The sequence below is a fragment of the Chenopodium album genome, chromosome 9 (assembly GCF_948465745.1).
Source record: "Chenopodium album chromosome 9, dcCheAlbu1.1, whole genome shotgun sequence".
Classification (NCBI taxonomy): Eukaryota; Viridiplantae; Streptophyta; class Magnoliopsida; order Caryophyllales; family Amaranthaceae; genus Chenopodium; species Chenopodium album.
The window spans coordinates 68,671,463-68,688,035 of record NC_137842.1 but is presented as its reverse complement, the minus strand read 5'-3'; the positions used below and the strand labels follow the sequence as shown (position 1 = coordinate 68,688,035).

General features: G+C 35.0%; 4 protein-coding genes across 4 annotated transcripts; 3 read left to right on the top strand and 1 right to left on the bottom strand.

Annotated features, from left to right (window-relative positions):
* Window positions 1-3,042: 3,042 nt before the first annotated feature.
* LOC145560340 (tubulin-folding cofactor A-like) lies at window positions 3,043-11,365 on the top strand. Its single transcript, XM_081621594.1, has 4 exons — window positions 3,043-3,200; window positions 4,189-4,342; window positions 10,623-10,709; window positions 11,010-11,365. The coding sequence occupies exons 2-4, from the start codon at window positions 4,190-4,192 to the stop codon at window positions 11,109-11,111; spliced, it is 342 nt and encodes a 113-aa protein (XP_081477720.1). The 5' UTR covers window positions 3,043-3,200; window position 4,189; the 3' UTR covers window positions 11,112-11,365.
* A 594-nt stretch (window positions 11,366-11,959) lies between these two features.
* LOC145558069 (uncharacterized) lies at window positions 11,960-12,691 on the top strand. The gene has a single exon (XM_081619219.1). The coding sequence runs from the start codon at window positions 11,960-11,962 to the stop codon at window positions 12,689-12,691; it is 732 nt and encodes a 243-aa protein (XP_081475345.1).
* Window positions 12,692-13,395: 704 nt separating this feature from the next.
* LOC145558068 (S-protein homolog 5-like) lies at window positions 13,396-13,836 on the top strand. Its single transcript, XM_081619217.1, has one exon. It carries the CDS (start codon window positions 13,396-13,398, stop codon window positions 13,834-13,836), a length of 441 nt encoding a protein of 146 aa, XP_081475343.1.
* A 2,170-nt stretch (window positions 13,837-16,006) lies between these two features.
* On the bottom strand, window positions 16,007-16,573 carry LOC145558067 (uncharacterized). The gene has a single exon (XM_081619216.1). It carries the CDS (start codon window positions 16,571-16,573, stop codon window positions 16,007-16,009), a length of 567 nt encoding a protein of 188 aa, XP_081475342.1.

Genomic DNA, 16,573 nt, shown 5'->3' with positions numbered 1-16,573 from the left:
TGAAAAGCTTTGAGATTTTAGGGGATACATCTCGGGGTCATATAATACTGTTTTAAGTCATATATGATCATTATATGTTGTTATAAATGTTCGTGGTAGACTTGAATTGATGAAATCAATGCAACTTGTAAATCGGTAAATTGGTCGTTTAAAGGCAAATTGAATGGTTCCACCCAACCAATTGGACTCCTAGAGGGTATTAGGGACCGTGGTAAACATTTCGGCAATTTTTATTTCTGAGCAAAAAAAAAAATTTAAAAAATAACAAAATTGAAGGCATATCCACACTTTTTGAAAAAATTTGGAGGTTCTGGGGCTCGGTGTCGAAAATCATTGAAATTTTAGGGGGTACATATCGGGTCATATAATGTCGTATTTAACCATATATGATCATTATATGTTGTCATAAATGTTCGTGGTAGGGTTGAGTTAATGAAATCGGTGCAAGTTGTAAATCGGTAAATTGGTCGTTTAAAGGCAAATTGGTTGGTTCAACCTACTCAATTGGACTCCCGGAGGGTATTAGGGACCATTATAAACATTTCGACAATTTTTATTTCCGGGTGAAAAAAAGTAAAAAAAAAATAAAAAATTGAAGGCTATATATATCCACGTTTTTTGAGAATTTTTGGAGTATTCAAGGCCCGTATTCGAAAAGTCTTGAAATTCTAGGGAATACATCTCGGGGTCATATAATGCCGTTTGGAACCATATATGATCATTATTTGTTGTTATAAATGTTTGTGGTAGGCTTGAATTAATGAAATCGGTGTAAGTTGTAAATCGGTAAATTGGTCGTTTAAAGGCAAATTGGATGGTTCCACACACCCAATTGGAGGCCCAGAGGGTATTTGCTACCATGGTAAACATTTCGGCAATTTTTATATCCGGGCGAAAAAATGTCAAAAAATTCCAAAATTGAAGGCTAATATCCACTTTTTTTGAGAAATTTCGAATGTTTCGTGGTTCGATGTCGAAAAGCATTGAGATTTTAGGGGGATACATCTCGGGGTCATATAATGTCGTTTGGAACCATATATGATCATTATTTGTTGTCATAAATGTTTGTGGTAGGCTTGTGTTAATGAAATCGACACAAGTTGTATACTGGTAAATTGGTCGTTTAAAGCCAAATTGGATGGTTACACCCAGCCAATTGGACTCCCAGAGGATATTAGGGACCATGGTAAACATTTCGGTAATTTTTATTTTTGGGTGAAAAAAGTCAAAAAATTCCAAAATTGAAGCCTAATATCCACGATTTTTGAGAAATTTTTGAGGTTTCGGCCAAATAACAATACCGTTAATATCACTAAGGGGTTTGTTAAATGAACCATTATTGGAGTTAAGACAACAATTAGGCCCTCAATTCTTGATTTTTTCGCCTTTTAGGTACGTTTTTTTTTTTCACCCTTTAGGGTCTATACCAAATTTTCAGGCCAACTAACTCACCCTAACTCACATTTCACCATACATGATTAAGATTTTCTTAAAAAAAATAATTAATTCAACTATTTCATCATCCACGATTCGCCAATATTTTTTTTAAAAAAAATGACATTGTGAACTCCACTGTCATCCATACAACTTCCTAGTTGAAGAATTGCAAAATCAGAAACTCAGTCCAGATTGATGATTTTCAATAGAGATTGTATATATATACATAAGAGACCAAAGCAATAGCATACAAATCAATCGGGTGTATACAAACTTTCTCCAATTGATGATTTTCAATAGAGATTGTAGCAATCATTATAACAAACTTACAATAGCTTGAATTTTGGGTTTTTCAAAATCAACAATATCCTAATTTTTTACTCTAATTTCACCAATCAAACACTTACAAGCCAACATAACCCATTAATTCAAATTCACTACTTTGCCATTCAAAAATCAAAAGCATAATATTTACCTAGCATTAAAATCACTCTAATTGACATGTATAAACCCAAACTATATGAAACCATTAATTCGAATCCACCAATTTTCCTCTTGAAAACCAGCTACCAAATATCCTAAACACATCAAAACCCATTATGAAAAATTCTGAAATCAACAACATTTACCCACAATCCAACAACAACACTCACATATAGCAGAAACATACAACATCACAAGCACAAATAATTCGACAAAACAATAACAAATCACCATTTTAATTTCGTTCTCAACCCACAAAACCAAAAACCCTAAATCGCAACAAAACGATAATCAATTGCCCAAAAAAATCGAAATTTTTAACAAATTAACAACTACATGATTGCGTAATCAAACATACCTCAACAAATGGCTGTGATTCTTGTTGTTTTCCCCAAATTTGGCCACAATCGAGCTCGTGTTCTTCACCAACCTTCGCGACAAATTTCCAGATAAGGCAAGAATAAAGGAATATGAAAAGGGGATAGAGATGAAGCAAACCGCGGTTTTTTTTGGGTGGGCCCACATGACTTAACCCAAGGTACTCAATTTTTAATCAAGGGTACTCAATTGTTTGAGTGATTTAATTGTTTTTGGCCGGAAAATGGGTAAGAGTACCCAAACGGTGAAAAAAAAACAACTAAGTACCCAAAAGGTGAAAAAATCAATAATTGAGTACCCAATTATTGTCTTAACTCCCATTATTGTTATTAGCCATTTTTACCCTCAGATAATTTGTAAAATAAACCTCCACCAATTGTACGTATACGATACGATGAGAATTATTTATTAATCCAACCAATATAAGAAAGTAGTTTACGTTTAATCATTATTTAGTCAAAGTACTACGAAGTAAGAGTACATTTTGGGTTACACAAAATTTCATATGTGATTGACCACACCGTGTAATTGGGGTTATTTATTCATGGGTTACCCGATCATGGTTTACTCGGTTAGAAACTATTCATTTAGGAGTTACTCAATCAGGGGCTACTTGGTCTGGAGTTACTCAATTGGTCAAGGATTACTCAATCAGAGGTTACTCGATTGATTAAGAGTTACCCATTTAATCTTTTGGTGTGTGTTGTAAAACGCGATTTAGGTTATCAAATAAAAAAAAATAAAAAAAAAAACACAAAAAAAAGTTACATAATTATAGGGAGTATTTGTGCTTTTCCCCTCTCTCTCCCAGTCTCCCGCTCGATCTCTCTGTAAGATCCCCATCGAAGCGCACTCCACGCTCTCCATTGATAATTCTATCCTCCATTGAAGCAGCTTTTGAGGTAAGATGTTGTTTCTTTTTGTAATTATCGAATATCAATTTCACATTCTAGGATATATCGTTGATTTTATCTCAATATAGTCAGTTTAGGGTTCTTCAAAAGTCGATTGTTATTGTTGAACCATTTGTGATTCTAGGGTTACGAAATATCATTTTTGCTAGAGAAGAAAATCATGTGATTATTCGAGCCTAATTTGATAATTGAATCAAATTTATCACTAATGTTAGGATGGAACGATGAAATGGGACCTTTTCTCCCTAACAGTATGTGATTATCAAGCCTAATTTGATAATTGAATCATATAATTTTCCTTTGGGGTTGGCAACTATGAAATTGGACCTTTATTCCCTAAAATTATTTGATTTTCGAGCCTAATTTGATTATTGAATAAAATTGTGCTAAATGTTAGGATATAACTATGAAATTGGACCTTTATTATCTAAAATTATGTGAATTTTTAGCCTAATTTGGTATTGAATAAAATTGCATTTAATGTTAGGATGGAACTATGAAATTGGACCTTTAATCCCTAAAGTTATGTGATTTTTTAAGCCTTAGTTGATAGTAGAATCAAATTTGCCTTCGATGGCAGGGCGGCTGCCCCTTCTTCCAGGGACGGGCCTAAGCAGGATGCTAGAGTGAGGGTTGGAGAAAGGCATGAAGTTGTTACATGCCCAATGTATTAGTAATTTAAACCTTGAATTCCACATGTTTTCCCTGTTTTCCTTTTTACTATTATTACTTTTCCCCCACCCCTTCAATAGTGACCAGCATATAGACTGCTTCATAAAGATGATTATAGATCTTGTAAAAAAAGTGTGACATGCTTTATTTATAATTCGTATGAGAATTTTTGTGCTTCGGCCATAGATTTTACTCATATAATCTTTTTTCTTTTTGAGTTGATTGGTGATGACTCTGATGAGTGATGAGTGGTTTGTCTGGATGTACGGGTCTTCTAATGTTGGGTTGTGGATTGTAATGGCAGGATGTCAACCTTGAGAAACTTGAAGATAAAGACTAGCACCTGTAAGCGCCTTGTTAAAGAGCTAAACTCGTATGAGATAGAGGTCAAAAGAGAAGCTGCTAAAACAGCTGAGATGAAGGAGAGAAGCGCTGATCCTTATGACCTTAAGCAACAGGTATGGCTGAACAGTCCCATGAACCAACTTAAACAAAAATTAAATTTATTTTATGATTTTCTGCTCATTTCCTCCCTAACTGATTTCCTCTATTTATATATTTTCTCACTTCTTTTCCCTCTCGCACGTCTAAACAATTACCCCCTCCTCTCAATTTAAGAATGACAGACTAATTTTTTTTTATCAGGAGTCCAAGAGTGTCTCTTTACCATAGGCTAGTTTATTACGAAAGTTTTCTGAGAAACATTGGTTAAGGCAGAACTTTTATACATGATGAGTTAAGAAAGGAACTTAGTTGCTTCTTTGATTATTTAGTTTAGATCTATTGAGACGTTAGTGAAAGAAAAATGGGTTCAAAGGGTCTGTTGTTAACTATGTTAAGCAATAGCACAAAAGTTACCTCAATTCTATTGAAAATTTTTACATGCACAGACTTGGGAGTTGGGGGCCTTGGGGCCACCGTTCTTTGATTAAATGTGAGCTGGTTTTGCACGATTGTTTTAGTCTTAATATATGATGACAAAGCAGTTAAAGACTTATGGTAACTATTTGGATAACTTGAGTCTAAAATGTATTCTTTATCCCAGATTACAGAGTCCTACTTAAAAAATTATTTTAGGCTTTGAAGCTCACGCCAAAGGCTTTTGCTTAATTCCCAATATTCATTGTATAAATGATCAATGATGCCATTATTAGGTTATTATTATTGATTCTCATAGGGAATAGAGCTGTCAATTCGAGTAAACGGGTCGGGTAAGAATGGGTTGGGTCAACTCGGGTCGAGTAAGAATGGGTTGGGTCAACTCGGGTCAATTCAGATTAATTCCATAACCTATGCGGGTCGGGTTTGGGTTGGGTCATGCTTGATTCGGGTCACGTCGGGTCATCTTTCTTATCGGGTTTGGGTCGGGTTAATAACAGGTTGGGTTACATTCGGGTCGGGTGAACAATAGGTCGGGTTTAATTAGCGTTTTCACGGGTTAAAACGGGTTAGAGTAATTCTCGGGTTCGAGTCGGTTTTAGTTCAAGTCAATAATTTGCGGGTTAGAATCAGGTCGGGTCATTCTCGGGTTTGAGTCGGGTTCGGTTCAACTCAATAATTTGCGGATCATAATCGGGTCGGGTCATTTTCAAGTCGAGTCATTTTCAAGTTGGGTCATTCTTGAGTTCCACCCACCCAATTGGTCTCTCAAGACAAGATCGGGTTGGATTTTTGGGTTTGGTTAGTAACAGATCGGGTTGAATTTTTGGGTTTGGTAAGTAATAGTTAAGGTAAAATTCGGGTCGGGTCAATAACAAGTTGGGTTGAATTTGTGTCAGGTTAATAAAAAGTTGGGTTAATTTCGAGTCGGGTTTGTAACAGGTCGTGTTAAATTCGGGTTGGGTTAGGAACTGAACGGGTTGAATTTAGGTCAGATTAGTAACAAGTCAGGTTAAATTTGGGTTTTAACGAGTTAAAACGGGTTTGGGTCAATTTCATTTCAAGTTGGGTTTGGTGCAAGTAAATTAAATTGGCCGTTGTAAACCAAACGGTGCAAGTTGTAAACCGATAAATTGTCCGTTTAAAAGCAAATTGAATGGTTCCACACACCCAATTGGACTCCCGGATGATATTTGGGGTCATGACAAACATTTTGGCAATTTTTATTTCCGGGCGAAAAAAAATCAAAAAATTCCAAAATTGAAGGCTTATATCCATGTTTTTTGAGAAATTTTTGAGGTTGAGTACGGTGTCGAAAAACCTTTGGATTTTAGGGAATACATCTCACGGTCTTATAATGCCGCTTGGAACCATATATGATCATTATATGTTGTCATAAATGTTCGTGGTAGGCTTGAGTTAATGAAATCGATGCAAGTTGTTAAACGGTAAATTGACCGTTTAAAGGCAAATTGGATGGTTCCACCCACCCAATTGGACTCCCGGAGCGTATTAGTGACCATGGTAAATATTTTGGCAATTTTTATTTTCGGGGGGAAAAAAAGTTAAAAAAATCCAAAATTGAAGTCCAATATTCCCGCTTTTTGAGAAATTTTAGAGGTTTCGAGGTCCGGTGTCTGAAAGTCTTGAAATTTTAGGCAATACATTTCAGGGTCATATAATGTCGTTTGGAACCATATATGATCATTATTTGTTGTGATAAATGTACGTGGTAGGCTTGAGTTAATGAAATCGGTGCAAGTTATAAACCGGTAAATTGGCAATTTAAAGGCAAATTGGATGGTTCCACCCAGCAGGATATTAGGGACCATTGTAAACATTACGGTAATTTTTATTTCCGGGCGAATAAAAGTTAAAAAAATTCCAAAATTGAAATTTTATACCCACGCATTTTGTGAAATTTTGGATGTTCGGGGCCTGGTGTCGAAAAAGTATTGAAATTCTAGGGAATGCATCTCGGGGTCATATAATGTCATTTGGAACCATATAGTATGAATTATATGTTGTCATAAATGTTAGTGGTAGGCTTGAGTTAATGAAATCAGTGCAAATTGTTAACCGATATATTGGTCGTTTAAAGGCAAATTGGATAGTTCCTCCCACTGGACGCCCAGAGGGTATTAGGGACCATGGTAAACATTTCGGCAATTTTTATTTTCGGGTGAAAAAAAGTTTAAAAAATTCCAAAATTAAAGGCTAATATCCACTCGTTTTGAGAAATTTTTAAGGTTTCGGGGCCCGGTGACGAAAAACTTTGATATTTTAGGGGATATATCTCGGGGTCATATAATATTGTTTTAAACCATAAATGATCATTATATGTTGTCATAAATGTTCGTGGTAGGCTTGAGTTAATGAAATCAGTGCAAGTTGTAAATCTTTAAATTCGTCATTTAAAGGCAAATTGGATAGTTTCACTCACCAAATTAGACTACCGGATTGTATTAGGGACTATGGTAAATGTTTTAGCAATTTTTATTCACAAGCGAAAAAAAGTCAAAAAATTAAAAAATTTAAGGCTAATATCCACGTTTTTAAGAAATGTCGGAGGTTTCTAGGCGTGGTTTCGAAAATTTGAGATTTTATGGGATACATCTTGGGGCCATATAATGCCGTTTGGAACCATATATGATCATTATATGTTGTCATAAATGTTTGTGGTAGTCTTCGGTTAATTAAATCGGTGCAAGTTGTAAACCGGTAAATTGGTCGTTTAAAGGCAAATTGGATGGTTTCACCCAGCCAATTGGACTTCCGAAGGGTATTAGGGACCATAGTAAACGTTTTGGCAATTTTTATTTCGGTGTGAAAAAAGTAAAAAAATTCCAAAATTGCAGATTTATATCCACGCATTTTGCGAAATTTTGAAGGTTTCGGGACTTGGTGTCGAAAAGTGTTGAAATTCCAGGTAATATATCTTGGTGTCATATAATGCCGTTTGGAACCATATATGATCATTATATGTTGTCATAAATGTTCGTGGTAGGCTTGAGTTAATGAAATCAGTGCAAGATGTAAATCGGTACATTTGTCGTTTAAAGGCAAATTGAATGGTTCCACTCACCCAATGGGACTCCCGGAGGATATTGGTGAAAAAAAGTAAAAAAATTCATAATTTAAAGGCAAATATCCATGCTTTTTGAGAAATTTAGAGTTTTCGGGGCCAGGTGTCTAAAAGTCTAAAAATTCTAGGAAATACATATCAAGTTCATATAATGTCGTTGGAACCATATATGATCATTATTTGTTGTCATAAATGTTCAGAATAAGCTTGAGTTAATGAAATTGGTGCAAGTTGTAAACCGGTAAATTGGTCGTTTATAGGCAAATTGGATGGTTCCACACACCCAATTGGACTCCCGGGGGGTATTAGGGACCATTGTAAACATTTCGGCAATTTTTATATTCGGGCGAAAAAAAGTTAAAAAATTCAAAAATTGAAGGCTTATATCCTTGCTTTTTTAGAAATTTCGAAGGTTACGGAGCCCGGTGTCGAAAAGAAATGAGATTTTAGGGGATACATCTCGGGGGTCATATAATGTCATTTGGAACCATAAATGATCATTATATGATGTCATATATGTTCATGGTATGTTTGAGTTAATGAAATCGGTGCAAGTTGTAAATCGGTAAATTGGACGTTTAAATGCAAATTGGATGGTTTTGCCCACCCAATTGGACTCTCGGAGGGTATTTGAGACCCTTCAGCAGTTTTTATTTCCGGGCGTCAAAAGTAAAAAAATTCCAAAATTGAAGGCTATTATCCACGTTATTTGAGAAATTTTTGAGGTTTCGAGGGCAGGTGTCTAAAAGGCTTGAAATTTTAGGAGATACATCCCGGGGTCATATAATGCTCTTTGGAACCATATATGATCATTATATGTTGTCATAAATGTTCGTGGTAGGCTTGAATTAATGAAATCGGTGCAAGTTGTAAATCGGTAAATTAGTCGTTTAAAGGCAAATTGGATGGTTTCTCCCAACCAATTGGACTCCCAGAGGGTAGTATGGACTATGGTAAACATTTCGACAATTTTTATTTCCGGGCAAAAAATACTCAAAAAAATTCCAATATTGAAATTGAGAAATTTTGGAGGTTTCGGGGCCTGGTGTCGAAAAGTCTTGAAATTCTAAGGGATATATCTCGGGATCATACAATGCCGTTTGGATCTGTATATGATCATTATTTGTTTTTATAAATTTTCTAGGTAGGCTTGAGTTAATGAAATTGGTGCAAGTTGTAAACCGGTAAATTGGCCGTTTAAAGGCAAATTGGATGGTTCCACCCAGCCAATTGGACTCCTAGAAGGTTAATATCCACGCTTTTTGAGAAATTTTAGAGGTTTCAGGTTGAGCTGTCAATTCGAGTAAACGAGTAAACGGGTCGGTTTGGGTCGGTAAGAGTGGGTTGGGTCAACTCGGGTTGGGTCAATTCGGATTAATTCCATGACCTATGCGGGTCGGGTTTGGGTTGGGTCATGCTCGAGTCGGGTCACGTCGAGTCATACTTCTTATCGGGTTTGGTTTGGGTTTAGGTCGAGTTAATAACGTGTCGGGTTACATTTCGGGTCGGGTGAACTATATGTCGGGTTTAATTCGGATTTTCATGGGTTAAAACGGGTTAGGGTAATTCTCGGGTTAGCCTTAAATTTGGTAATATTCAAATTTAGTTGAACTCAAATTTGGTGTTCAAGTAACTATAAATAGATAATTATCATTTTTATCAAGCTAATTATTTCCTTTGACTATAATATATATGGTAATATACTAGAGAACTATAGTTTATAATTTAGGAAGATAATTATCTTCTTTGACCATACAACAAATATATACTATATTTAATTCTTAAATTTGAGGTTGATGCTCTTTTTTTTTTTTTGATCGACTTGGTCTCCCTAGACAAAATGTTTTGATCAACAATAATAAGGTGGTCTAAATTGCATTTAAGGTGATTTGAAATCGGGTTGGGAACAATTTAGGTTGAATTTAGGTCGGGTCAATAATAAGTCGTGTTGATTTCGAGTCGGGTTAGTAACAAATCGAGTTGAATTTTTTGGGTCTGGTTAGTAATAGGTCCAGTAAAATTCGGGTCGGGTCAATAACAAGTCGGGTTGAATTTGGTTCAGGTCAATAACAAGTCGGGTTGATTTCGGGTCGGGTTTGTAACAAGTTGTGTTAAATTCGGGTCGGGTTGAATTCACGTCAGGTTAGTAACAAGTCGGGTTAAATTCGGGTTTTGATGGATTAAAACGGGTTTGAGTCAATTTCGGTTCAAGTCGGGTTCGGTTCAGGTCAATAATTTACGGGTTACATTCGGGTCGGCCATCTCTAGGTTAGTTCATGTTCGGGTCTCACATAATCGGGTCTACTCGGGTCTAGGGTTGGTTTTTAGGTCGGGTCAGGTCAGGTTTGGGTCACCATTTTCTCGGGTTCGGATGGGTTGGTTAATAATCGGGTTTGAGTCTGTATTTCGGGTCGGGTCAACTTTTGACAACTCTAATAGGGAAGTGATGCAAAGGGGAGTAGTATGCTACCCATATCCTTTTGCCATCACCTTTCCAATTTCTAATTGTAGCTATATGACTTATCATGTTATCAATGTTACATCCCTTCTAGAAAAATGTTTGTATTTTTCTCTCAATTGCACCATAATATTGCCTTTTAGATAGAATTAAGTTGCAGTTGCTAGAATACAGTCTTACTTTTTAACTTCTAAAGAAAAAGCATTTTTTCTCTCTAGCCTCCTTGATTCTACATCAGCCATATGCCTGTGGAAACAACTATTTTCAGTGATTCTGTGATTGTTGTTCTCAATGCTCGTTTATTCTCTACTTCCAGGAGAATGTGTTGGCTGAATCTAGGATGATGATTCCTGACTGTCGCAAGCGCCTGGAGTCTGCACTGGCTGACTTGAAGGGAACACTGGTACAACTTATTTCATCCTCCACGTTTGATATCTCTTTCTCAGCTGCCAGAATTTTGTACATTATTCAATATTCATAGGGTAAACTTCTGCTCGAGTGCTAGAGGCATGAAACCACTGTCCTGTTTGTCTTAGGACATGAACATATTTCAATGAATAGACAACATAACACAGGTGATCAAGATGAGATGTAGTTCTTCTGTTGCTAATGTCTTATTACACAGTTACTCAGAACTATAGCTCTATTAATATTAAATAAAGCTCCCTTTTTTGTTATATTCATTTAATCAATCTACTTGCAGGCGGAGCTGGAAGAGTCTGGCGAGAAAGAAGGACCAGATATCGATGATGCTCGAAGTACCATTGCGGATGTTGAGAAAGTGTTTGAAAGTGGAGATGCATAGTAAAAAATTTGAATCACAAATTAAGATTCTATCTAATGTAAGAGGTTGTGCACTCAGGAAAGAAGTCTGTTGAGGTTTTGTGGTGTAATTGTAGAAATTACTGAAGCTGTCAGTTCTCAGGTGTGGATGGCACAGTTTATAAATTTTCATTTATTTTTAGCCTATGACATGAACTTCCTTGCTTTTCTGGCCTTTTGAAAACTGACTGATCTTCTTGTTGACTTAGAAAATCAAACTCAATCAGTGGTTCTTAATACTTTGTACTACGTTTTGAGTAAATAATTGAAAGTAATTACCTTAGTTTGATGTTGCATATCAAGAAATTGTGTAAAACTTTTGATCTTAATGTTCAATTCTGATTTTTACTGAAGATAACAGCGCTATACTTCATTGTTTGTGATGGCATTAATTTGAGGATATTAGTTCTCATTTGGCCGAGTGTTCAATACCTATACTCGATGTTTAACCGTTATGATACTTTTTTGTGAAGACTGTGATTAAGATATGTTGCTTGATTGCCTATAAAAGATTGAAATACTGACCAACTTCTTGATAAAGATATGTTGCTTGATGGTTCAAAAGCTCGAAATACTCCCCTAGATGAAAACAGCTTTTCTAACTCCTTTACAATATCTTGGTTATATTTCCAACTCCCACCATATATTGTAACCATTTCTTCAAAGTTATTCCAAAATTCAAAATCTCACGCAAAGATTAGTTTCTTGCCTTTTCTACTGTTTAAAAATAGATAAAGTCAGTAACTTTGAAATCATTTATTATTAGACCATATATAAGAACACAAGCATGCCAAAAGAAGATGCTTGCTTGCAAGAAATGTAAGGGTAATCATGAAAATCAACAAGAAGTTTTCCCACCCAATTCACCCACAGCACAAGCTAAAGCTAGAGAATACCGAGATCCCATTCAATTGCAACGGATGCAAGGAAGCTGGAATTGGGTTAACATACAAATGCCATGCTTGCGATTTCAACCTTCACAAGGTATGTGCCTTAGCACCTTCAACCCTAAACCATCCCTTCTACAAGAAATGTCATTTCAAACTCCACAACATTCCCTTAGGCTCGATCTTAAGGTTATGTGATGCTTGCCATAAAGAAGTTCAAGGGTTCGTGTACCATTGTAAGAAGTGTGGGTTCGATCTTCATCCTTGTTGTGTGAGTTTACCTCAAGTGCTGAATGATAGAGAACGTGATCTTTACTTGCATAACAAGCTATCAAGGCCGTGCCATTATTGTAGTAAGAAAGGGCAAGGTTGGGCTTATGTATCTGAGTGCAAGATGTATAATCTCCATGTATCCTGTGTTAAAGAAACGCTTTTGGAGAGTTGGGAGGCTAGATACTTGAATGTTGACAAGAGCTTGGTAAGGGAGTTGGAGGATAGGATACCTAGTCTTAAGGGGACTTCGACAAGTCATCGCGGTGATGGATCCGACAACGGCGACAATTTGATCAGGTGTTGTGAGATTGTAGGGAGTGGTATTAATATCATTGTGTCCGCAATCTTGGGTGATCCTACAGCACTCATTGCTGGGGTAATTGGTGGGTTATTCTCTAATTAATAGGGAGGAAAAGAAGAAAAAATGTTAATGTGAACATTTTGTGAATATTGATTATAATTTATGTGTGTTAATCTCCAAATTCAATTTCGACAATTGTACATAAATTATACGAAGCACAAGTCTAGTGACTAAAATTCGTGTGTCTATGTTTGGAAAATATTGAGCACAAATACGCTCAAATGATTGGTATAGCAATTCTTAAATATTTTATGGAGCTCTCGATTATGAAAATGTTATGTTTTTTTGACAGAAAACGTACTTATAAAAAAAAAAACCTTACTGACTTACGGTATATTTGTATAACGTTCAAAAAGAAAATAAATCGTGTTAGTGAGTTGTACGTTATGGAATTGAATTCTCTTACAAATTTATTTTGGTGTACTCCTTAACGAATGAATATTAGCCAATATATTAAGTATAATTAATTAATTATTGCTGATCCAAATTCAACGTCACATACTAGTTATATTATTATCCAAGGTTCATACAAACAAAGCATATACGTCTACAATTATCGAATATCCAGATTATTCCAGCTATAGCCTATAGCTCATAATTTTTGTTACCATTGATGCCAGATTCTCTCTTATAAATACAACATTACTAACCACAAAATCAACTCAAATAATCAAAATATATACACAATTTTATTTTTCAATAAAATAAAGATAGTTAACTAAGCAAGCTATTCTCATATGTACATCATGTACAATAACCGTGTACATGAACGTAGTATCATGGTCCTATTAGTCCTACTCTTGCTGCTGCAAGCAGTGACATGGTCCGACGCGACACGAGCTCATGTAAGAATCACAAACATGATGGAGGGGATCAATGCTCGTATTCGTTGTCTATCAAAACACGGTGGAGGGGATGTAGCGGAGCAGGATGTTCCATATCAAGGCTTGTACGAATTCGGGTTTACGCCTAGTATACTTGGTATAACCAAGTATAATTGTGAGTTTGTGTTTGATAACAAATCACAATGGTTTCAAATATACAATGAACACAGAGAACAAGGTGTTTGCTGGAGAATGTGTTGGTGGATTATTTATCAAACTGGTCCTTGCTATGTTTATGGGATTGATAGTGATATTAATGAATTAAATGGTGGTCCTTATCAGTGTTTTCCTTGGAACAATTAGTAATTTATATGTTTAGTACCTAGTGTAATAATGAGATTATTGGATTTTTCTATGCTCGGATCCTAGACATACCTTGTACCTTAAATTATTGGATTTTTATACAGTTATAGTTTTCGGAGGATTGTGATTTATATTTGGTTTCGAGTTTAAGTCAGACTACCTTAATTCAAAAGTAAAGCAGAGTAAACTAGCTCGACCTATCAATCAATAAGGACAATAACCTGGCAAGTAAAGACCTACACCTTCCCTATACATTATATTTGATAGAGGATCGAATGATTGATAAAATGCAATGAACTGGTTTTTCATAAGGGGTGGAGGGAGTAATAAAATATAATTGATCAAACAAAGTAAACCAATGAACTAACCAACAATGGATTTTTAATCAAGACCTAAAAATATGATTAATTATCAAATGTTCAAGAGCAACAATTTAATTAATTACTCAAACTTAATAAAATAAGTAAATTTCAGAAAGATTGATTGACATGGAATTATTATTGTAATTCTGATGCATGCATGAAGTATTCTCATCCTCAAATTAAATTTATTTCCATTATTTATATGGCTATAAATTTTCATCAAATGATAAAAACTTTTTAACGATCAATAATTTGCATGTCCGATAATTTGATATACTGTATATGATTTTCAGACGGGCTATAATTAATTAAGTAAGCTCATCTCGATTTTTAAAAAAGTTTTTTAAAGGAACTTATATATGATTTCTAAACACATATAATTTGTTACTCGTTTTTAACTCTAGGCGTATGTATGCTCCCCATTAATCTCCTGATTATGAATTGCTTGCCTTAACTACCGCGAAAAGCTTGGAGATTTTCCAAACAAATAGAAGCCTATATTCAAAGAGTTTCCTAGTCCAACAATCTTCCATTTCTCAATCTCTCTTCATAATTATTATGGCCCTATAAAAGCCAAATAAAAGTTTAGGTTTAAATCCCATAAAAAAAAAGTCTTTAAACTCGGCATAATATAATTTCCTACACCAAAATGTATCAAATTATGCATAAACATGCTATTTTCTTCCTCCTCCTAGTTGTATCTCTCCATGTAATTGGTACATGCGAGGCAAAAACAACGGTTAATATTTATAATCAGTTGAAGGGGAAGTCGAATCTTCAAGTTCATTGCAAATCGGGGGACGATGATCTAGGGACACATAACATCCCATATAAAGGGGTATATGATTTTAGCTTCAAACCAAACTTACTTGGTTCAACTTTATACTTTTGTAGCTTTAGATGGGGAAAATCGTTTAAGAGATTTGATGTTTATAAATACTCAAGAGATGTTGATAATGTTGATAGTTGTGGAAGTATTTGTTCGTGGAATATTTATGAGACAGGGCCTTGTAGGGGTAAGGGAGGTGGATGTTTTGATTGGAAAAAATAGATGATTATGTTATATTCACATTAAGACGGCGGGTTATGTTTTAACATTGAAATTTTGATTATAATTTTATATTAATTATAGTGTGTAATAATAATCCTACAATTATAACTGTAATTGTGTAATGGTTTTATTTTATATCAAACTTATTGAAGCAGCTTCAATTCTTTTTGTATAAAGTATATATAAAAAGCAGCTTCAATTCTAATTAGCCTTGTTTTTCAAAAAGTTGAATAGTTTGCACATATATGATATTTACAGTAAATTTGTTATAAAACCTTTTTGGAAAAAAAAATTGCTCCAATTTCAAGACAGATCTTATTTGTGATGTTTTATTTTACATTACAAAATTACAATGCATGTGTTATCTAGTGAGGGGAAAAAAAATAAGTGAGTAGAAAAATAATTTATAATAAGGGTTGATAAAGGTTACCTAAGTTCAAATTACAAGTACAATTAATTTTGATAAGAAGTAATAATTTCAAATTAGAGAAACTCTTCTGTCAAAATAATAATAATAATAATAATAATAATAATAATAATAATAATAATAATAAAGAAACTCATGTAAAAACACCCTTAGGGTGTTACAAAATTACCTTGAGAATTTAAGGCTAACAGAATAACTAAGATGTACATTAAAGTCACAAAGATAATAACCAATATTGCAAGAGACATGTGATATCTTAAATATAATTTTTTCAGGAAAAAAAAAACAACTTTTTTTTTTTTTACAGAAACTGCAGCATAGCCCATTTAATTAAGTCAACAAAAGATTAACATCATTACAAAGAGCACCCTGTATTTCAGCAGAGGATTCTTCCAGCCACGCATGAAAACTACTAAAATTAAAACTTAACTTAGCTAATTTATGGGCAACTTCATTACCCAATCTTCTAACATAAGAAAAAGAAACAGAGCGACAACCACGGGCTAGCAACAAAATGTCCTTCACCTCCTTCCCAAACGCACATGGCAATGTGATTCCTTTCTTCATATGGTGAAAAAGCTTTAGATTATCCGTCTCAAGGATGAGCTTATCAAACCCCGCTTCCATGGCAATCCTTAAGCTTGCTCTCATTGCCATTGCCTCACCAATATCAACATCCATCTTGCCTGCTTCTGTCGAGCAATATGTCACAACAGCGTCCCCCATCTCATCTCTTAACACACCACCCATACCAAGCAGATGATCACGAAAGGCAGCGTCTGAATTTAGCTTATAGAACCCTGCAGCAGGGGCTTGCCATTTCTCTGATGACAGCAGACCATCTCTAACAACCTTCTCCCTATAATTAGCCACCTCATACTCCCCAATCAAACTCAT